This window comes from Juglans microcarpa x Juglans regia, chromosome 7S (assembly GCF_004785595.1).
Source record: "Juglans microcarpa x Juglans regia isolate MS1-56 chromosome 7S, Jm3101_v1.0, whole genome shotgun sequence".
In the NCBI taxonomy this organism is placed as follows: domain Eukaryota; kingdom Viridiplantae; phylum Streptophyta; class Magnoliopsida; order Fagales; family Juglandaceae; genus Juglans; species Juglans microcarpa x Juglans regia.
This window is the reverse complement of record NC_054607.1, coordinates 9,257,387-9,280,342: the sequence shown is the minus strand read 5'-3', so window position 1 is coordinate 9,280,342 and position 22,956 is coordinate 9,257,387. Positions and strand designations below refer to the sequence as shown.

At 36.0% G+C, this 22,956-nt stretch overlaps 2 protein-coding genes and 1 long non-coding RNA gene across 39 annotated transcripts in view; 2 read left to right on the top strand and 1 right to left on the bottom strand.

The window, feature by feature from the left end:
• LOC121241004 (tRNA-splicing endonuclease subunit Sen2-1-like) overlaps nt 1-22,956 on the top strand; it is a 30,842-nt gene that overhangs the window by 4,115 nt on the left and 3,771 nt on the right. For 2 of the 37 annotated variants that reach the window (XM_041138556.1, XM_041138570.1), the window contains exons 2-7: nt 3,275-3,358; nt 3,520-3,538; nt 3,676-3,868; nt 5,426-5,511; nt 6,232-6,979; nt 7,097-7,434. In XM_041138556.1, coding sequence (XP_040994490.1) covers nt 6,252-6,979; nt 7,097-7,271 — 903 coding nt within the window. In that variant the 5' untranslated portion in view covers nt 3,275-3,358; nt 3,520-3,538; nt 3,676-3,868; nt 5,426-5,511; nt 6,232-6,251 and the 3' untranslated portion in view covers nt 7,272-7,434. The other 35 variants (XM_041138548.1, XM_041138569.1, XM_041138566.1 and 32 more) reach the window with 32 other exon arrangements.
• On the top strand, nt 1,259-22,311 carry LOC121241008. Its single transcript, XR_005935628.1, has 4 exons — nt 1,259-1,306; nt 1,395-2,268; nt 4,215-4,220; nt 22,299-22,311. It is a non-coding gene; the product is annotated as an uncharacterized LOC121241008 (long non-coding RNA).
• On the bottom strand, nt 8,565-11,507 carry LOC121241007 (tetraspanin-3-like). The gene is made up of 2 exons (XM_041138574.1): nt 10,852-11,507; nt 8,565-9,080 (listed from the first exon to the last, which is right to left on the bottom strand). Exons 1-2 carry the CDS (start codon nt 11,362-11,364, stop codon nt 8,736-8,738), a joined length of 858 nt encoding a protein of 285 aa, XP_040994508.1. The 5' UTR covers nt 11,365-11,507; the 3' UTR covers nt 8,565-8,735.

Sequence of the window (22,956 nt, the reverse complement as noted above, 5' to 3'; positions counted from 1 at the left end):
ATCCAAGTTTACTTTAGACAGGGTATATCCATCTTCGCTATTCAGTGTAGCATTAATCTTAGCCATCACCATATCTTCTCTGTTTGTGTTGGCTTGAGAAAAGTGGCAGCCTTACTCTTTGATGTGCTTTGTCACGCATACACCAATGTAAACCATTTGACATTCCCATCGTCTCCCTATTTAGAATTCCTTTTACACACCACATACCCCTTCTGCTTACCAATATAGTAAGACAAAACTTCTTCTACCGATGAAATTGTCATTCCAACCTTAGGTTCTGCAATGGTTTCATCACACTCATTATCTGCATGTACCACCTCATCATACTTATCATCTGCATGTCCTACCTCATCACCCTCATTATTTGCTGGTCCTACCTCACCCTCATTTCTGCATGTCCCATGTCAGAATCCATTGCAAGTCCAACCTTTAAATTATCTAAGAAGATACAACCAGATTCAAATAAAGATTAAAAAAAAATTCTAGGTTTGATATTACAAATTCTGGTTGAGAAGCACTTCACAACGGTCGGGCTGCAAATCCCACAAAAACAGCCCTCCATTCATCTCAAGCCACGTAGGAAAAAACACTCTAAAAGAAATACACTCCACCACAGAGAATCAATTCGTATGTGCTAGCCCGTTTCTCATTTGCACCGTCCTCTAAACTTCTCTTCGTCGCTGCTCTCTGTGCATTGCCTCAGTCCGACGCCGACGCCGACGCCGACGCAAGCATCTCAGTCCGACGCCGACGCTGACTCAACCATCTCAGTCCGACACATCTCTGTTGTCGATCTCCCCCATCTCCATCGATCATCTCCATCTGCTCTCCATCAAAACCTAAACAAACCAAAATCAACCCACAATCAAACCATAATCCATTCAAAATCACAGTGAATACCATCTCAAACCCGCAATCTCAGATCATCAAGTACCGCAATCTTAGATCATGAGACCATCGCAAACCCACAATCTCGGGTTGAGCTTAGGCGAAGGGGTTGCAATTGATTTCCTTCGGGTTGAGCTTCGACCTAGGGGGTGCATTCAAGGTTGCGATTTGGTATGGTGTGAGGGACGAAGGCCTGTGCGAGGGACGAGGGATGAGGGGGGGTGCGGGGGACGAAGGGGGATCCGAGGATTTTTTGTTTGAAATCAATTTTCTGATGTTTGCTGGTTTAGGATAGATATGGTGAAAGGCATACGTGTAACTGTATAAGTGGCAGGTTGTTTTTGTGTGAAAACCAGCCGGACCGGCCCTATGGATTTCTCTGTAGTGTTATCCTATTGTCAACAATAAAACTCATAAGGTTTAGAATGTCAACAATAAAACTAGTAGTATATTATCAATTAAACTAGAACCAAATTATCAATAAAGACTCAAGGCAATCCCATAAGGTTTAGAATGTCAACAATAAAACTGAAACCAAATTAATACATCTGAGAGTAGTCAAAATATCTAATGTATAGAGGAGCATTATTAAACCATGCAATCCTACAAAAAATCAATTTAACTAAATCCCAAAGTAACTATAGCTAGTAGTATATATTAAAAATTACAAAGGAAAGTTGAGATTTGAAATAGCTAACATGGAGCAAAGGGCTTTTTGCAATGAATTTAGCCGAATTGGACCAGCTTTTTCAAGGTCTGACAATTGTGTGCATAGACAGAACCAAGCAATCATAACAACTCATTTAACTTTTTACATGGAAGAATTTTCAGTAATGTTAAAAAATATCATGTTTGCTATGAAATAAACATCATGTTGCAATATGTTTTATTGCAATCATAAAAGGTGTGAATCACTTAAGAAATTGTTAATAAGTCACGAAGTTCAAAGTTGTAAATGAGTTCAATCTTACTATCCTCATGACTCAACCATTTATCCGCATGTTTCCTTTTCAACTGCTCTTAGACTTCAGTTCTAATAGAGCTTAATGAAAGAGAAATCCTACCCACATGGAAGTCAAAAGTTCTCTCCACAGGACAATCCAAATTGATATTCTTAGTGGTCCCCCTTTCTTCCCCTCGAAAATTTTAAATGCAAAAGAAAATTGATTGTTGTCCTAAGAGGAACAGAACAATCCAAATTGATATTCTCAGTGGTCCCTATTTCCCAAACGAATTCCACCGGAAAAAAATCTGGCCCCTCAATGGATACCTATTTTCCTGAATCTTCAACCCAAAAACATAATAGAAGAAAACAAAAAACATGGACCAGATACCCCACTCTTTGGATGAACACAAAACAGAGTTGAAGATCCCATAAACGTAAAAGGTGTGGAACGAAAAGAGGAAAAAGAACAAAGAACATCAAGCATTGAAATATCCTTTGTGCAAAAACTAGTTGCACTGAAATACATTGGAGTTGTAAGCATTGAGATACTGACTGATATAAAAAACAAAACGAAGCAGGTGAAGTTTGAGGACAGTGGGGGAGTGAAAATTTACCGTTCGGATTCCTAGGGAAGCGAGGTCGGATGAAGGGGAGCCAAAAGACAGCGCCGGAAATTGAGGGCTCTGCACGGAGTGGAGGCCGGTGCCGAACGGAGGGAGAGGGAGAGGGATTTTGTCAATATGGGTTTCGGGTTAGGTCATCTGTATGGATGGGAGGGAATTTCTATTTCAGATCGATTTTCCTTTTTTTTTTTTAAATAATTACGTGGCATGCCATGTGGCATGACGCGTCAGTCGGGACTGAACGTCAGGACATAACCTCGGTGACTGTAGAAGAACTCCAAGTTATACTATGAGGTGCAGTAAATCAAAAGCAAAAAAGTCATACTCCCACCAAAGGCGTATTTTGCAAAATAATATCAACGGCAAGGAGCTCTTTTTCCCTCGGAATTTCTCTTTCTTGGCCTGAGCTTCCCTGTTTCTCCCCCCTCTTCTCTCTGTCACGCTAAGCTTCCCTCTTCACCATTTTGTCTCCATTCCTATGTCCAGAAATTTGTGCTTCCGTTTCCTTGCTGGTGGGAGTGTTCTGCTGGTTTCCTCTTCTCTCCATGTGCTTCTTGTTTTTCACACTCACCCCTCGAACACATACACAGCACTGACCATACTTTTTGAGGTTAGACTTCTCAAGGTAAGGGCCATTGCTCTCTCTCTCTCTCTCTCTCTCCAATTGGACCATCCTCTTTGGATGGTATACCAACAATCGCATCTCTCTGGATGTGATCCTTCCACCCTTTTCCTTCTTTTATTCACAATGCCCAACGAAATTCATTCTCTACCTTTTATCTATTTCAGGCTTAAAGTCTTGTACCTTGCTGTCCAGACACTCAGGGAGTCCGGCCATGAACACGTTTTCGACGCCGTCCAACACCCGCTTCAGCTCGCTCAAACCTCCGCCCTCTTGGAGGTATGAATATCTCCACCACTTTTTTTCCAGTCTTCTATGGGTAAATGTTTCCTGGGAAATTATTTCTTAAACCCCCAAATCAGATCGAAGTCTCAGATCTGTTTGATTCTAATTTTTTCTGTGTTTCTTTTTCTAATATTTTATTTTCCTTTGTCTAACAGATTATTCATGGTCTAGTAGGTGAGTAATCTTTTTTTGCTCCGTAATTTAGAAAAATAAAAGGTTTTGCTTTGAACCAGAATTCATAACTGTGTTCCTAATTAATACAAAGGCCTGGTGACATATCCGATATCAATACTGCCACAGATTGGTTCCAGGTTGTATTTGACGTGGGGTATCTTGTGGAGTATCCCTCAGGTCTCAACCAAAGCTATTCTTACGTAATACCCAACTATCAAATTATTGTTCACTTGATTTCTAAATCTTTCTGTGACGAATGGGGCTCATGATTGGCAGACTCAGAGTCACATACTTGTGACCTCCCTGGTGATCAGCTGGTCCATCACTGAGGCAAGTATTACATGATTTTCATTTTTACTTGCTATATACATCAACTGCATTTTCGCTTTGTATTTTGTTCTGTATTTATGTTAGATGAGTGGTTATATGGTAAACAGTGAACACTGCATGCACACCATGTGTACGAAAAAATTACTGAACCTAGCCCTGTGAGTGTGTATTTCTAAATTTGGTCATTTGGATTTCTTTATTAGAGTTTGAAGTAACATCTTGAATCCATGGAGAATCAGTTACAATGATTAAGTTTGAATAGAAGTTAAAAATGCAGTTCCTAGCTTAAGATTGAACATGTGAGATGTCAACTCTATTGTGCTTCAAGGTACTCTTTATATACCAGAATAGAGTAGAGAACTGGGAATTTTATTTTCGATCCTCAAAACGTACTGGAGCCTGATATCAGTTATAATCATGTTGATTTATTTTATCTTGCAGAACATAGGGTGGAAAAGAACTCGTCCAAGAAAAAAAATATAGTTTGGAAAAGAATACGAGAAGTCATTTTTGAGCCAATATTTTGTTACTAACGATTATTTGGTATTCTTTATTTGGGATGAAGGCGGCGCTTGGTTTTGCACCTTCATGGCTTTTGTTCTAATTTTTTTAAAAAGTATTATTATTAAAAAAATAATATTATATTATTATTTTGGCTAATATATGGATAATCCAATGTGGGGTTATAGCTTGAATGGCTTTGGCTTTAGGCAAAACATGTAGTTTTAGCCAAATTTTGACTTTTGCTTTTGCTAGACCATTGCCAATGCTCTAAACTCAAGGAACAGACCAGAGGATAAACTAGTATTTTCTTTATTTTTTGCCGAGCACTTGGCACTTAGGAAGTAATGACATGCCACATCAGTTTAAGTCAAGATATTTCTTTTTATCCCCCCCCCCCCCCCCCAAAAAAAAATCCCTCATTCGCGCAGCCCAGTGCCGCCGTTACTTCCCGTTGACACCAACTTCGCCGCCAGCCATCTTCCCCAGCGCCAGATATCTCTCTCTCCACTTTCAATCTTGTTGGTACACACATGAGTGGCATCAATGGATTGAGTTGGTACCCACTGATTTACTGAGTCGTTGATTGTTTCTAATATTTTGTGTCGGCCTCAGACTAAGGCTCCGTTTGGCTCAGAACGCTCTACTACTATTCATTATTTTATCATTATTTTTCACCTACTTTTTATTACTATTCACTATTATTCAATATTTTATCATTATTATTCATAGAATATCTTAGATCACCTCACCACCCAAAAGCAACCTAAGTATTGTATCTCTCCGATTTTGGATCATTGCATATGTCTCTGCAAATTTGAATATCTACCTCAAATAGAGCATGTTTAAGTGAGAAATTTTGTGCTCTTTCAATAGCTTTGCACCCTTGTTTCTGTTTTATTATGCTGATTTTTTCTGCTATTTATGGATTACTTTCTTGGTTGTAGACTCATCTGGTGTAAGATATCCTAATTCTACATTTTCAGAGCCTCAACCAAGAAAAATTGCTTTAGGTCTAATGGCTGCTAAAACTTGCTTTTAAATTCAAGATTGAAGGAATGGAGAAGTTGAAGTGCACATAGAGCAAAGGATTAATATTGATCAACAAAGATTCTCTGGCTGCTACAGTTCACAGCTATCCTGTGAGTTAAACGTAGCTGTTTTATTATGCTGGTTTTTTCTGCTATTTACGGATTAATTTCTTGGTTGTAGACCCTTCTGGTGGAAGATATCCTAATTCTACATCTTCAGAACCTTTTGAAGAAAAAATTGCTTTAGGTCTAATGGCTGCTAAAACTTGCTTCTAAATTCGTAGGAATGGAGAAATTGAAGTACACATAGAGCAAAAGGATTTTTTTTTTTTTTTGGTAAGTAATGTAATCTTATTAGAAAGTGCAAAGGGGCACAAACCTAGTACACGGGACATAAAATAGAACGATGGAATTATTTTTGTGGTTAAAGGTGGGGTAGGATTTAAACACTAAAGAAGGAATATGCTGGTTATATATGCATGATACCCTAAGCTCGTATATAACTCCTTATACAGTCCAATTCCACTTGGTACACACCGAGCCTGAGGTTTTTATCCATGCTACACATTTACCATTGACATTGTTGACTTATGAAACAAGTATTGTTTTTGGCTGGGATGGGACTGTTTAGAAGTACTGAAATTTGTTAGTTTAGCCTGCTAAATGTTTTAGTTTAGCATGTTCATCTATTCTGAAATGTGCCGAAAGATTTTCCTTACATGTAGGTAAAAAGCCTTCTTGTTATGTGGGTGTTGAATGAGTAAAGCTTCAGACTTTTTGCCATTACCTGTAATATAATTTTTGCAAGTTCCTATGAGTTAGTTCTTTTAGACCATCTTTTTGCAGGATAAATGGAGCCTAGATGGAAAGGAAAGGGCTTCAAGGCTAAAGCTCTTGCAGAGCCCATTTCAAAGATTGTATCCCAACTGCGGTCATCTCTAATTCAATCAGATGCTCACGGATTGCTAGTTGGGTGCAGTGTACTAATAGCAGCAGAAGCAGAACAAATTGATCTTCTCGATCGTGCATGCTTTGGTAACCACAATACTACAGCTGAAAAGGACAAGGAGTGGTTTCAGCTGGGTTTGGAAGAAGCTTTTTACCTATGCTATTCATTGAAATGCCTCACAATTGTGAGTGACGATCATTGTCCAAAGAATGATGTAGAGCTATGGCAGTGCATGATATCAAAAAAATCGGCTTTCCCTGATTTCTACAAGGCTTATGCGCATCTTCGAATGAAAAATTGGGTCGTTAAGTCCGGTTCCACTTACGGTGTGGACTTTGTCGCCTATCGGCACCATCCCTCTCTGGTCCATTCTGAATATGCTGTGCTTGTTTTGTCCGAAGGAGAGGATGAGGTAAATGGCCGATTGAGGTTGTGGTCTGATCTTCATTGCACAACTCGACTTAGCGGAAGCGTTGTGAAGACGCTTTTAGTTCTGAAGATCAATAAAAATGGCAATGGTGCTGCCTCTTCATCATCTTTGGAGAAATACACCGTCATAGAGCGCACAATCACAAGGTGGCGTCCTGAACAATGCCGTGAAAATCCTATGATAGACGAAAAGATTACCAAGTGAGTACAGACATAACACGCAACCTGACATAAAAATTTCATACTTTCAACTTATAAAATGGATCTACAGCCTACTTCTTTTACCAAGGGCTCTAATGACTAAATACGTTGATGCAGGCAACGAGAAGCTCTTGGAAAAGCAGCAACTTTGAAGACGAAATTTATCACAAAACAGGATGTAAAATTGAAGAAGGGCGTAGTTGGAATCGCAAGCAGTCTTATTGTAGTTAGTGTTAGTCTTACTTTAGTTCTTATTTCCATTATGGTAAGTCGTCGGTTTTGTTTAAATTAAGTATTCTTGAGTTAGTATTTATTGGATTTATGAGTTGGTGTTTACCATTTACAAGAAAGTGGAGCTATCATACCCCGTAGTCCGCAGCTGCCATTCTTCGTTGTAAGCTTTGGATTGAAAGAGATGGCCAAGCATTCCAGAAAGTGAATTACCTTTCTCTTGACTCGCCGGGTTGTTAAGAGGATGTATGCCATTGGTGTAAGGATAACACAATATGCCAAAAGGAAAAACACTTCCGACTATAAAAAATAAATAAATAAAAATAAAAAAAATGTTTTTTATATAACAAATCAATGCTTCAATTAACGTATTAATCATCTGTAACATGCTTTTTTATTCACCAATCTGATTGATTTTTCTTGTATTTTGATGTGGGAAATCGTGGGCTTGAGTTGTGGAGGCCTTAGAGGCAGAGTTGTATGTACGTATATGCAGCAAGCAGCATCTGAATTATGAGGAGATGTGAGTTTTGCTAGATGACAAAATATAGAGAAATACTCAGTTATAAGAAGATTATATAAAAATAATCTAACAAATTAATGTGATTTGATATGATTCGTCAGATTATAAAGTTATTTTTATTATAAAATAGATCTGATGGATTACATGAAATCACGTCAGTTTGTGAGATTATTTTTGTGTAATTTCTTTGTAGTAAAACCATAATCTAGGAACATGTTAATGGATTTTATAAAGGGTGGAGCACAAGACTACGAAAATCAATTTTCATGTGATCTTGTCCTTGTCCGTCCGTCGGGGAAATTTGTTCCCCCACCCGGACATCATTTACAAAAGCTTGCTATTGCTACTTACCAAACACGTTGTTGATGTGAAAACCTGTCATTATGATTTGCATAAAAAAAGATATTTATATTTTAAATCTTTGTGTAATTATTTTAGGTCACACAATAAGAAATACACAAAATCGGCTTTTGGAGTAATTATTCTAAATTAATTACACAGAATTAGGTGGTTTTGAGCATTATACTCCACTCTACATCCTATTTTAAAAGAGGAATAAATACCAATTGAGACAAACTAAGCTCATTTTCCATTATCAACCAGCTAGCACCACCCCAAAATCACTAGGAAAATAATAAGTGTGTTTAGTGATTTGATGTTGATATTTTGCACTGAAGAGCCAATTTGGAACTGTTTTTCTAGCTGACAAAATGTACACAAAAACATATATATACATTACAATGTCAATCAAATCCTACCCATCCCCAATAACACTAGTAACATCTTTTTTGTCCCTTTTAAAAGTGATAAGATTGATAAACTCATGAAAAAGACCTTAAAATCAAGCATATACAACCAAACTTTAAGTAATACAAATGATCAGTTCACCTGTCCAAGACAAACCAGCCCTTAAAAGTTAAATGAATACCCAAATCTCCATATTACATCATTCTTGAAATAGTAAGCTTCATAAGTATTAGTTGTTCCTCCCCCATCATATAGTTAAAGCTGGATCCTACTAGGTCGTGCCTTGGTCATCCTTGCCTCACCGAAGGGTTCGTCGTTGTCCATCCGGCGGTTGTTCCTAAATGCGGCGTAGCCAATCACATAAAAGATTACCAGGATGATTAACACAACAATGTTAATCACGGAAACCTTCCTCCAACTCTTCTTGAGGCTAGCAAGAACACCAGCTTTGCAGGAGTCACAGGAATAGCAAAGTTGGTCTTGTTCATTGCTCCACTTGGAGCAGTCAAGGTTGCTTCCCACCAGGCCTCCTCCAAGGTTCCAGAATGTCTCGTTTGCATAGACATAGCCACATTCTGTGGGGGGCTTGCAGCAACCAGACTGTAACAAAACCATGCAAACGGTACATTAAATGTAGAATCACCGCTTGTGACAGGCCGAGTCCATGTCATCGAGCACACTTATCAAGAGGGAGTATAGCCCCCACACATGATATAAAGCGAGTCTTACAGTATTATTTGATTATCTCTTTATCTTAAATCCGATAATTCGAATAAAAATTCCTAAAGATGTTGATCATATAGAAAAATAAAACATAAAAGAAAAACATATTCCCCTTAAAAAGTGTCTCTCTCGAATCCAGTTAAAGAGGATAAAACATGGTCCACTTAAAAAAAAAGTAAAGCCATACCAACCCCAACCCAAAACCTACAAAGAGTAGCTAAGGAGAACATTCTTTCTGAAAAATTTGGGGATGGAAAGAGGAATATATATTTTTTTTCTTTCCCTGCCTTTTGGCTAAAAGATAAAGAGTACTGAGGAAAGGGACAGCCTCTCTGGGTCATGCATGTCTATATCTTTGCTTATCTTAAACATGACAAATAATCCTACTTTTTTTACAATTTTTAAATCTTAAGGCCGATACTCAAAATCATTTTATCTTATCTCATCTCATCATTACAAGTTTTCTAAACTCCCACACAAAATATAATAAATAATTCATTTTTTTCAAATCTTAAAATAAAAATTATATTAAAAAAATTATATTCTAATAATATTTTATTAATTTTCAATAAAATATCTTATCTCATATTAACTAAACTGCGTAACTGCTAAGTTATAGACAGCAAGCAAAACCAAAAGATATCGAAAATCATGTCGTTTCAACACGTTCCCATAATGACATAATGGATCTCGTAGATGTTGGGTTCTCATTCATTTGAAAAACAGTATTATGAGGCCTCCTTGATTGAGGGCTGAGTTCAAGTCAAATCCCCCCCCCCCCCCCCCCCCCCCCCCCCGCACATGCCCTTTGCGTTTCTAACGGAGATCTACAACTCAAACCAGATCTAATCTTCTGTCTTCCTTTTTTTCCCTTTGACTTTAAACCTTAAAAAACCTAATATCTTTCTTCCAAGATATCATTACTGAAATGGCAGAAGAGGAACAAGAAAAGAAAAGAAAAAGGGAAACTCCCTTTACTCACAGCTCCAAAAACTAAACCCAAATAAAGACTGTATATAAATTAAGGTCCCTAATCAATGATATTTCTATATGATCTGCCAAAAGACCCATAACTTTAAAATTTTCTGTGCTAGACTTGAGATATATTAACTAAGAAAAAAAACTCTTTTCCGGGTATTACCAGAACGAAGATGAGAGAGAGAGAGAGAGAGAAAAAAAAAAAGAGCAAAAAACGAGAGAGATTTCTTGCTTACAGTTTACTCACAGCTCCAGAAATTGAACCCAAATAAGGCTACAAATTAAGCTCCCTAATCAATGATATTTCTATATCTGCTAAAGACCCATAACTTTGGAATTTTCTGTGTTAGACTTGAGATATATGAACTAGGAAAAGAAACTCTTTTCCGGGTATTACCAGAACGAAGATGAAAGAAGAAAAAATAACAGCAGAAAACGAGATAGACCTTTTACTTACAGTTTGCTCTCACAGCTCAGAAATTAAACCCAAATAAAGGCTGCATATTAAGCTCCCTAATCAATGATATTTCTATGCTGAAGACCCAAAACTTTGCAAGCCAACCACATAGAATTTTCTGAATCAGACGTTAGATATATGAACCAAGAAAAGAAACTCTTTCTGGGTGTTTCCAGATTAACGAATAAAGATGAGAAAAAAACAAAAGCTTACCTCTATGGGGTTGAGCTTTCTGAGATAAAACATATCGGCAGTTTCAGGCACACCTCCAAAAGTCCTCCCCATCTTGCCACAAGCCTTAGAGTCCCTAATGCAGGAGCTGATCTTAGACCAGTAGCTTTCATCCGCAACGCGATCCTTGAGCCAACCCGAGTAGTCCTGCAGATAATACTCGGAGTAAGCCCTGTACAGCACGTGACGGCCGGACCCTTTGTCCGTGACCGCGTAGGCGAAGATGATGAACCCTATCAACGCGGCGATGATGAAGAACATGACGAAGAGGTAGAGGCGCATGAGGAAAGTGTTGCGGTAACAGGCGCCAGCGAAACCTGCGAGGGAGATGGTCATTATGGAGACCCCAATGACTATGAGGGGCCATTGCAGGAACTTGAGGCAGTCAGTGTTGTTGGCCCTGGTGCTCAGCCATATTCCTCCTCCTAGGATTGGGATCGAGAGGAGGAAGGTCGAGAAGTTTAGCAACCCTATCAAATGGTTACTGTTTCTCATCTTTGATTCTCTCTCAATCTTCTGTTATCTCTCTTTCTTTTCTCTGATCTTGATCTTTCTCTTCTTCTACTTGCAGTCCTCGAAGACTAACATGTTAGAGCAATGACATTAAATATGCAGTGCAGCTGTCCATTTTTTACATGGTGTTTGAGTGTGGGGTAATGCCTAATTAGCTTTTGCCTAACAAAAATATAAAAAATAAAACTAACTTTTTTATATAATTTTTAATAAATGTAAAATAAATTAAGAGAAAAGATAATGATAATATTTTATGAATGAGAAAAGATATAGATATGGGTTATGTAAATATGATGCACTCTTTTTAAAAAATAAAGTCTATTATTAAAAAATTATTATTATTATTTTTATATGGGTTATATATTTATTTATTATTTAAAAGAAATGCAATACTTACCTACTATATGATTATAAATATTATTTTTTAATTTATTTTATTGAAGGGTTGTGTAAAATTGGAAAATAATTATGATGGTATATTTTTCTTTGCTTAAAATGAGGGGTATGGCTTACTGTTTGGGCCTCGGGGTTTGTTCTTTTTATTAGATGTAGGTGGGAATGATAATTGAATGAAAGGATGTTTAATAAAGAGGAGTGGGAGTACACTTTAATGGAGAATCTATTAGAGATGTCTGCCCATGTGAGCCCATAACGTTCGTGTATTAGACTAGATTGGAGTAGATTCCAAGATATTTATTTCCTTTGACTTCATTTGAGTATATCTATTAAAGCATGTTTTCAAGATCAGGTTACGTTTATACGTTAAGTTGAGTTGAATTGAATTGATAAAATATTATTATAATATTATTTTTTAATATTATTATTATTTTAAGATTTAAAAAAGTTAAATTATTTATAATATTTTATATTAAAATTTAAAAAAATTATAATGATAATTTGAGATGAGTTGAGGTGAGTTAAATAATCAAACGAAGTCAGTTATGATTCGGTAAAAAAAAATATAGATTGAGTTATGATGTTTACAAACATAAAAAAAAAAAGTACACATAAATAAATTTATAAATTGATATAGTTTTACGTGATTCGTTAAATCTATTCTAGAATAAAAGTAACTCTATAATCTGACGTGTTGCATCAAAACACATCAATTTGTAAATTTATTTTTGTATAATTTTTTTGTGATTAAAATATTTTTCTTACAAATTACAATGTGATGCATAAATATATGACTTTATTGTAGAAATAATGTTCTTCATTCTATTTTTTATCATTCTAAGTTACAAGTGCCGATATAACACAGCTCGAGTGGTTGTTATTTAAGTGGTAAATATACACACCTCTTAAATATGTTATATCAATAGATGTGATTGAAGATTACAAAAAGTAACATTTATTTTATCGATAGAATGGAAAATAACGTTATCCATAATAAATTATCGATTTGGAATTCTTAGCTACATCCTTATCCATTTATCCGTCGTGATCCGATGGTTATGCATGCTTTTCAACAGACTCGTTGGCCCTATTGTAATCACACATATTACTTGAGCCACAAGTCGGAACATGAATGATTAAAAATTTAAAGCAAAAAATGGAATCAGTGGCACAAGACGTACATAAAATTTAAGTGATTCAATAACATATATGTCTATATGCTATATCTATAGATTTTATCTCAAATGATAATCAAAGATATAGCATGATGCATGGCAGTACAAAAGATTAATACATTATTAAAATAAATTCTTATTGAATCGGATCACATCAACCGGAAGGTCACAAACAGAATATCCTACACAAAGAAACCCATGATCATGGTATTATTATCTTTCATTAACTTGAAATCCAATCTTGATTCAGTTGATGAATAAACGTACAAACAATGTTATGATTTAAAAAATAAAAATAAAAACTAGAATTCCAATCAGATTAGATGTAGAGTGGTAGAAAAATATTATCACATTTTGGGACTAATGAGTGTTTTTTCATATAAATTTTTTTTAATAAAAAAATAATATTTACAATTTTAGAATGTGTAAGTTGCTACTTCCTTTCTCATTGGAAAGCTAAACTAGCTAATAAAAGGGTTGTGGTTTGCTTCGGCCTAGTACACCAACCAAGCAATACGATTGAGAAGTGTTAAGAATATTTGTGAATAGTATGAGTAAAGATTGGAGTGGATTTGTGGGTCCCATTGAAAATATTTTGAGTTGTTTGAATGTATGAAATATGTTGAGTTGTTGACTTTTAGGGCTCGTTTGTTTTCAAGAAACATCTCATCTCATCTCACTTCATCATTACAACTTTCTCAAATCCCCACACAAAATAAAATAAACAATTCAACTTTTTCAAATCCCAAAACAAAAATAATATTAAAAAATATATTCTAACAATATTTTATTTAACTTTTTAATTTTAATCTCATCTCATCTCATCTCATCTCTGAAAACAAACGAGCCCTTGAAAAATGTGTAGGTCCCATTAATGATTGATTTTTTTTTTAATGATGATGAAATGATGATTTTATTTATATATAATAGTGATAAATATTTTAGTGATTTTATTTATTTTTTTATATATAATAGTGATAAATATTTTAGTGATTTTTTTTTCTTTCCTCACTTTCTCTCTCTCCTTTGGCCCAATTCTCCTTCAGCCCAACCCGGCCCCGTCGTGCACCGCCCAGCCTCACCGCCACCACCAGCGACTCCCCCTCAAGCCGGCAACCAAGCCAGCCACCACCGATCTCCCCCACGCGCAACTCTCTCTCCGTTGTCCACTTGTGCCGTCGTACGCGATCATCCAGGCCACCGCACCTCAACCACCTCTTGCAGATCCAGCCACTATGAACCTCCCTCTCCCTCTCCGTCGCACACTGGCATTCGCACGCAAGCAGTGAACTCTCAGCTCATAGTGCAACTGGCAAGAGACTTTGTTCAAACTACTTCAAATGTGTTTGGCATGTGAAGTCTTTTCATTCGTACGAAAATATTTAAAAAGTGTTGAGAAGTATTCGTTATCCAAACCAGAGACTCTAGAAAACTCAAGGAAGCATATGTTGTTGTAGAAGGTAAAGATAAGAGGTTGAGGGTAACTTCTCCATATTCGTTAATCATCGTTAGTCCTTAAATTCATAAGATCTCGTTTGGATATAAGAAATATTTCATCTTAATTTATCTAATTTTATCATTATTATTTTTTTAAATTATAAAATAATAATAATATTAAAAATTAATATTTAAATAATATTTTACTCAACCTTAAATTTCATTCGCAAATCTAATCGTTTAAATCGCATCTAAAAGTTCAAAAAGGTAGACTACATGTCGAGAAATTCGAGGAGAACTTTAGCTTTATTGAATTGTGACGCTGCAAACGTACGTGTCTCGAGAATCAGATTCCACTCCACTTCGAAATGCAGCATCCAACAAAATGGGGTCACCGCCAACTTTACTAGAAATTTCAGCTCTCCCACGTACTGACGTGCGCATGTAAATGAACAGAAGCTACTTCTAATTATTTTCACAAAATTCATTTCGACTCGATTTCATTATAAAATAATTAATTTATAAATATCAAATCATGATTAGTTATTATACGATAAAAGTTACAAGAAATCTGACTTGACTCATATAAATTTGTATAAATCCTAATAATTTCATATTTAATATAATTATAGTGTTATTTTTAACATTAATTACAATAAGAATATATTAAAATTTTAAAAAGGTAAGACAATCTAAAATGTAAATAATTTATTTTGATAAAACTAAATAGTTTATAAGAAAATTTGAATTTAATTAAAAAATATATGAGTTATTGGCAGATATAAAATAAAACTTATACTCCCCTACTCTGATATTTGCATATATTTGGTTAACAAAATAGACGAACATGATAAACAAAAGACTAAATATAAAATTGGTAATTGTGGTTTTGATGCTGTCCTTTTTAGCGAAACTTTCCATTCCCCTGGGATATAAGAACCAAGAAATGAAAAGAAAAATGAACATAAATTTAAAAAAAAAAAAATTACATTTATCCAAAAAATCATGACCTTCAAGAAATACCAAAACAATTTAGTTTTATTTCTCTTTTTCAAAATAAGGATAAGTTGGTGCGTGACCATCCTGCAATATTAGGGTTGCTACCCAACCTATACAGCCAAATAGTTGACCCTCTTGGCACCCTCTCCCAATTAGGTAGGGGCCACTTTTTCATCCCCGCTATATGCAGGCAGGTGGCCTCACCCAACCGGACAAGTTGAAGGATTGGCCCATGCTCATTCAACCACCCATGGGCAAACATCGATGACCGACCGTCCGGCCACCCGGATCAATTTGATTGTTTTTACAATTATATATAAGGAATAAAAGATTCCACCAAGAATATATTTCAACTATAAGTCATCGAACTTTGCTTCTCTCATTGATATTTCTCCCTTTATCCCGCCCTCTCTCTCCAATTCCCTTATCTCCTTATTCATTTTTTTTTCTCTTTTCTTTCCAACTTTCTCCCCAACATTTTATTTATTTTTCCTTTTTTGGTCATTAGCTAATAGATTAGCCATTGCAACCCTTGCCCCACCACATAACTCCTCTCGCCTGTTCTGCACACCCTTGCTTGTTCACATTAGAGTGTGAGGCTCACATGCCACCTTTTTATGGTATAGATCAAACCTTTTTCGACTTCTGACCACCTCCTCATCCACTGTATTAGTAAATTGTCCTATTTCTATGCTTTTCTATAGTTGTGATTGTTTTAATGTTCATTTTTTATGAAGTTTTTATAGCTCAGATCTATTGCCACCCACCACCGCCCGCCATAAACACACTATTCTGACAGCCTCATGTTGTCCAAATCCACCACTTTCACCAACCATATCCCATTTTGATTGGTGCTTTCGTTCCACACGTGCCGTAAAGTTCTTTTGTATTTCAAGTCTTGTTTTTCTAGGGTTTCATGCTTTTCCTTCTGACAATGTGAATTTGGTGATCAACTAGAGGTGCTACCTGCATGGATTGGGGTAAGGGGGGACAATTTGGGTCCCCATACCCCAACATCACCCCAGTGGGCAAGTGTCCTTGTCTAAACGTCGAGGGGCGGATTGGCCTCTCCGATTGTCCACCCCACCTCGTCCACAAGCCACCCATAGCAAAAAACAATCGGAAAACATCAATAAAATCCAAAACAATAAATTAAAAAAAAAAACAACAAATCCACATACATCCACAACAAATCGAAAAACAAAAAAAAAAAAATCTAAAACAACCTAAAGAACAACATATCTAAGAAAAGAACCAAGGCCACAAATGGTCGCGGGTCAAATAGACTCACAACCACTCATGGCCACAGTTCCCTTTTCAAACCCACGACCCTTCATGCTTCAAGAAGGAAGAAAAGTAAAACTAGAGGAGAAGCAAAGGATGTGGAGGAGAAAATGGGGAAGAGAAGGAGAAGAGGACGGGGGCGCCGGTGTGCCAGTGAGAGGGAAGGAGAGAAAGATAATGACCGGGGGGTTGGTTTAGGTTTTAAGTTAAACAATCCTGGAACGACATCGTTTACATTGTTTTATTTTTTTATAGAAAAATAAAACCTAAGATAAAACGACATTATTTTAAACGATGCCATTTTATTAAAGAATGTTTTTAATATATATGTGTGTGTAAATATATATATATACATATAAATATATAAGGGTTGGGTTAGGTGGATGAGTTAAACCCCAAGCGGGCTTGGGACTCCCAGCCAAGCCAGGCAGATGTCGAAAGGGATGGGGCGGGGTGGTAGGTGGCAGTGCCTTGCTGCCCAACCCTATGTTCAATTGCATCAATTTTAATTAGAATTTTAAAGAGTTCACCTCATGGCAATCCAATCGAGAAGACATTAAAAATCACCCAAGTGGTGACTTCTTCTTGACTTTGTGTCAAGAAAGATGAGATCGACTTTGTACAGCCATTTTCCGTTTGTTTTGTTTTGTTTTTTTTTTTTTAATTATTTCTAACTTTGTATCAAACTATTTGGAGGCATTTGTTTAGGTCTCGCACTCCTACGGTTTTGTACTATTTTTAAAATTAATGTTTATTCTGCTCATAAAAAAATAGGTAATAAAAAAGCTAATTTATCTTTAAGGTAAAAAAGAGAGATGGGCAAGTATGGCTATAAACGATCATGGAGGCCAATCTTTTGCTTGCATCATGGTGACAGTCATTCTGCCTTCGTCTAGAGGCCAATCTTCTGAACTCTGGTACTTGTTTCCTTGTTTAGCGCACACAAGCTTTACAAAAAAGTGGTTAGGATAAGGCAAACTAATCAAACCGACCATTATCCAGAGGCAACATTGCTTAGGAAACTTACCAAAAAAGGTTGTCGGTGGTACATGACAGTCTTCCATACATTATGGTCAAAAGTAATTGACATTTCGACGTTGACATCGGAGGATTTATTTGGATAATAAAATGAGATATGGTGAAATAATTTTAATAAATTAAATAAAATATTATTTTTTAATAATATTATTATTTTAAGATTTAAAAAAATTAAATTATTTATTATATTTAGTATAAAAATTTAAAAAAATTATAATAATGAAATGAAACTATATGTATATCCAATCTGAGCCTAAATGTCATTTTTTATTTAATCAAACGAATTTTCATCTTAAAAAATTACTTTAAGGAAAAAAAATATGTCTCCCAAAATCACCACCAAAGCAATCAATCTTGAAGTCCAATATTCAAACTACTAAAAAAATTACAATCTATCCCATGTAAAAAGAAAAGGCCATATAAATATCCTTCCTAAAAAAAAAATAATTCAAAAAAATAAAAAGATATTTTATATTTCTTGACAATCAGACCTTATGTGGATAATGAGTTAATTTCAACTCATCTCATCTTATTGAAGTGGTTGAATATTTTTATCTTTTTCTCATTCTCTACAACTAACTTAAGTATCGGAAGTACAACGGCCTCTAAGCTTCCTATTTTATGTCTCAACAGGAGGAACAGGTCTCGATCTCAACAACGTGGAATTGTCTAGACCGCGAAACACGACATCAACATATCTCGTCCTAATACACTAACTAGGCAATACCTTGACCTCAGACCTTACCAGAGACAAGCTGTCACAAACTTTAGAGAACTGGAGGAAGAAATGTTGTTGTAGAAGGTGAAGATAAGAAGGCTAGGGGTAACTTCTCCTTCTTCCTTAGGTTATTTGTCGTTGGTCTTTAATTTCGTAAGGCCTATTTGGATATAAAATATATTTCATCACATTTCACATTTCACATTTTATCTCATTTTATGATTACAATCTTTTTAAATTTTCACTTAAAATATAATAAGGAATTTAATATTTTCAAATTTTAAAATATTAATAATATTAAAAAATAATATTATAATAATATTTCTGATCACAAGTTCATTTTTATCTGAAATTGATCTGATCACAAGTTCATTTTTATCTGAAATTGATCTGATCACAAGTTCAAAAGGTGAAGGACTGTGTCCAGAAATTCGAGGAAAACTTTAGCTTTATTAAATTGCGACGCTGCAAACGTACGTGTCTCAAGAATCAGATTCCACTCCACGTCGAAATTTTTGCGCCATCCAACAAAATGGGGTCACCGACAACTTTACCAGAAATTTCGGTTCTCCCACGTGCACATCTAAATGAACAGAAGCCACTTCTTATTATTTTCACAAAATTCATTTCGACTCGATTTCGTTATAAAATAATTAATTTATAAATATCAAATCATGATTAGTTATTATACGATAAAACTTACAAGAAATCTGACTTGACTCATATAAATTCGTATAAATCCTATTAATTTCATATTTAATATAATTATAGTGTTATTTTTAACATTAATTACAATAAGAATATATTAAAATTTTAAAAAGATAAGAAAATCTAAAATGTAAATAATGTATTTTGTTAAAACTAAATATATAAGCAAATTTGAATTTGCTTAAAAAATAAATGAGTTATTGGTAGATATAAAATAAATCTAGGTACGTTTGGATCTCAAATTCATCTTAACTCATCTTATTTAATCATTACAACTTTTCTAAATTTTAATACAAAATATAATAAATAATTTAACTTTTTGAAATCTCAAAATAATAATAATAATAATAATAAATATTCTAATAATATTTTATTCAATTTTCTATTTTCATCTTAATTTAACTCAACTTAGTTCAACATTCAAACGCAACTATACTCCCTTACTTTGATATTTGCATAGATTTGGATAACAAAATAGACGAACATAATAAACAAAGGACTAAATATAAAATTAGTAATTGTGGTTTTGATGATGTCCTTTTTAGCGAAACTTTCCATTCCCCTCAGTTATAAGAACCAAGAAATGTAAAGAAAAATGAATAGAAATTAAAAAAATTACATTTATCCAAAAAATCTTGACCTTCAAGAAATACCAAAACAATTTAGTTTTATTTTTTTTTTCCAAAACAAGGATAAGTTGGTGCGTGACCACCCTGCAATATTAGGGTTGCTACCCACCCTATACAGGCATATAGCTGACCCTCCCGACCCCCTCTTCCAATTGGTTAGGGGTCACTTTTTCATCCCTACTATATGCAGATAGGTGGCCTCACCTAGCCGAACGAGCGAGAGGATTGGACCATGCCCATTCGACTAGCCATGGGCAAACATCAGTGATCAACCGTTCGGCCACTTGAACCAACCAACAAAGAATAACAACAAAAACTATACAAACTTTAGAGTTTCGAGTTACTTACAATGGAAATGACGATGGAATCTCATAAAGACAATGGTGGCGACTACGAGGGGATTACAACGATGGCGAAATGGGAGACAAAAGATAGAGTGAGATAGAGAGGAGAGACATAGACTAAAAGTGTCAAGTCAAGAGAGATGGAGAGGCGAGAGGGTTTTCAGGAAAAGAAGGGAGGCTGCCAAAAGTTGGGGTCTTTTACCTTAAACAAAATGTGGTTGTTTTAGGGAGTTAAAAAACTCTCCAAACGATGACATTTCGTTTAATTGCTTTTAAAATATATGTAATGTAATATATATTTATATATTATATATATAACACAGGCAGGCGTGCAGGGGTAGCGCCCCACCTAGCACCCACACCTGCTTTTTCTTTAAGGGATGGTGCCAACCTGTCCGCTCGCTCCATGCGGGGCCTAGTTGGGTGTGTTAGGCAAGCCAAGCACAGGTGCCTAGCCCTACCCTTATGTAATATAATGATCCTAAAAGTGAAGGGTCTAATATTTCCTATCAAGAGAGGAGATACCCATTTGCACACTTTTGAGCCATTAAGTGATATGTACTGAATTGTTGTTGATGCTTATGAGACATTTTTCATGCTTTACTATTAAAATTCTATTGGATGGATCAATTTGATTGTTTTTACAATTATAAGGAATAAAAGATTCCACCAAGAAGATATTTCAACGATAAGTCATCGATCTTTGCTTCTCTCGTTGATGCTTCTCCCTTTATCTCGCCCTCTCTCTCCAGACTCAAATTCCCTTGTCTCCTTATCTGCTTCTTCTCTCTTTTCTTTCCAACTTTCTTCCCAACATTTTATTTATTTTTCTTTTTTCGGTTATTGACTCATTAGCAACTAGATCAGCCATTGCAACCCTTGCCCCACTATAAAACTCCTCTTGCCCGTTCTACTCATCCTTGCTTGTTCACACTAGAGTGTGAGGCTCACATGCCACCTTTTTATGGTGTAGATCCAACTTTTTTTTTTTACTTCTGACCACCTCCTCATCCACTGTATTAGTAAATATGTTCTATTTATATGTTTTCCTTTGATTGTGACTTTTTTTAATGTTCGTTTTTTATGAAGTTTTTAGAGCTCAGATCTATTGCCACCCACCACCGCCCACCATAAACACCACTTTGACAGTCTCTTGTTGTCCAAATCCACCACCTCCACCAACCATATCCCATATATTTTTACTAATGGTGCTTCCGTTCCACACAAGCCGTAAAGTTCTTTTGCATTTTGGGTCCTGTTTTTCTAGGGCTTCATGCTTTTCCTTCTGACAATGTAGATTTGGTGTTCAACTAGGGGTGCCACACGCATGGATCGAGGGAGGGGGGGGGGGACAGTTTGGGTCCCCATACCACGACATCACCCTGTTGGATTGTCTTTCCCACACCATCTAGCCACCCACAGCAAAAAATAATTGAAAAATAACAAAAAATTCACATCCATCCACAACATATTGGAAAAAAAAAATAATCTAAAACAACCTAAAGAACTATAGATCTAAGAAAAGAACCAAGGCCACAAATGGTCGTGGGTCTCTTTGCAAACCCACGGCCACTCATGGTCACAATTCCATTTTTAAACTCATGACCATTCATGCTTCAAGAAATAAGAGAAGCAGAACTAGAGGAGGAGCCAAGGATGAGGAGGAGAAAATGGGGAGGAGTAGGAGAAAAGGACGGGGGTGCAGATGTGCTAGCGAGAGGGAAATAGAGATAGATAATGACCGGGGACTCGGTTTAGGTTTTTAGTTAAATCTAACTCTGAAATGACGTCGTTTACATTGTTTTATTAAAGACGTTTTTCTGGGCAAATCTCCTCAAAACGATTTCATTTTATTAAAAAATTATATTTTTAATATATATAGGGGCTGGGCTGGGCGGATGGGGTAAACCCCAAGCGGGATTGGGACTCCCGCCCTACAAGGCAGATGTCAGATGGGGTGGGGCGGGGTGGCAGTGCCTTGCTACCCAACCTTATGTTCAATTGCATCTATTTTAATTAGAATTTTAAAGAGCTCACCTCATGGCAATCCAATCTAGACGAGATTAAAAATACCTTAGTGCTGAGTTCTTCTTGACTTCATGTCAAGAAATATGAGATTGAGAGAAGAAGAGGATAGGGTGCCGCCGTGCCAGTGAGAGGGAGAGAGAGATAGCGACAGGGGGAAGAGAGACTGAGAGAGCCAGAGAGGAAAGAGAGGGGTGAAAGAAAGAGACGAAGAGGGTTAGGTTAAATCTCGTAACAAAGTCGTTTTATTAGAAAATTATTTTTTAATATATATATATATATATATGGGTTGGGTTGGGTGGACGGGATAAACTTTGGGAGGGCTTAGGTACAGCCCAAGTCCCGTTCTTGGCTCCCAGCTAGGCAGATGTTGGACGGGATGGGGCAAAGTGGTGGGTGGTGGGTGGTGGGTGGCGGTTCCCCACCTCCCAACCCTATGTTCAACTGTATCTATTTCAATCTGAATTTTATAGAGCGCACCTCATGACAATCCAAATCTAAATCACCCAAGTGGTGACTTCTTCTTGACTTCATGTCAAGAAATATGAGACTGACTTTGTATACCCATTTTCCGTTTGTTTGTTTGTTTTTTTTTTTTTTAATTATTTCTAACTTTGTATAAAACTATTTGGGGGCATTCGTTTGGGTCTCGCACTCCCACGGTTTTGTACTATTTTTAAATTTAATGTTTATTCTGCTCATAAAAAAATAGGTAATAAAAAATTGAATTAAAAAAAAAAAACTAATTTATCTTTAAGGTAAAAAAGAGAGATGGGCAAGTATGGCTATAAATGATCATGGAGGCCAATCTTCAACTCTGG

Bases quoted from the DNA above. Each gene is read 5' to 3' on its own strand.
- LOC121241007 (XM_041138574.1), bottom strand. From the start codon at position 11,364: ATGAGAAACAGTAACCATTTGATAGGGTTGCTAAACTTCTCGACCTTC. The intron at 9,081-10,851 runs GTAAGCTTTTGT...GTTTTGTTACAG, and splicing joins GAAAGCTCAACCCCATAGAG to TCTGGTTGCTGCAAGCCCCC.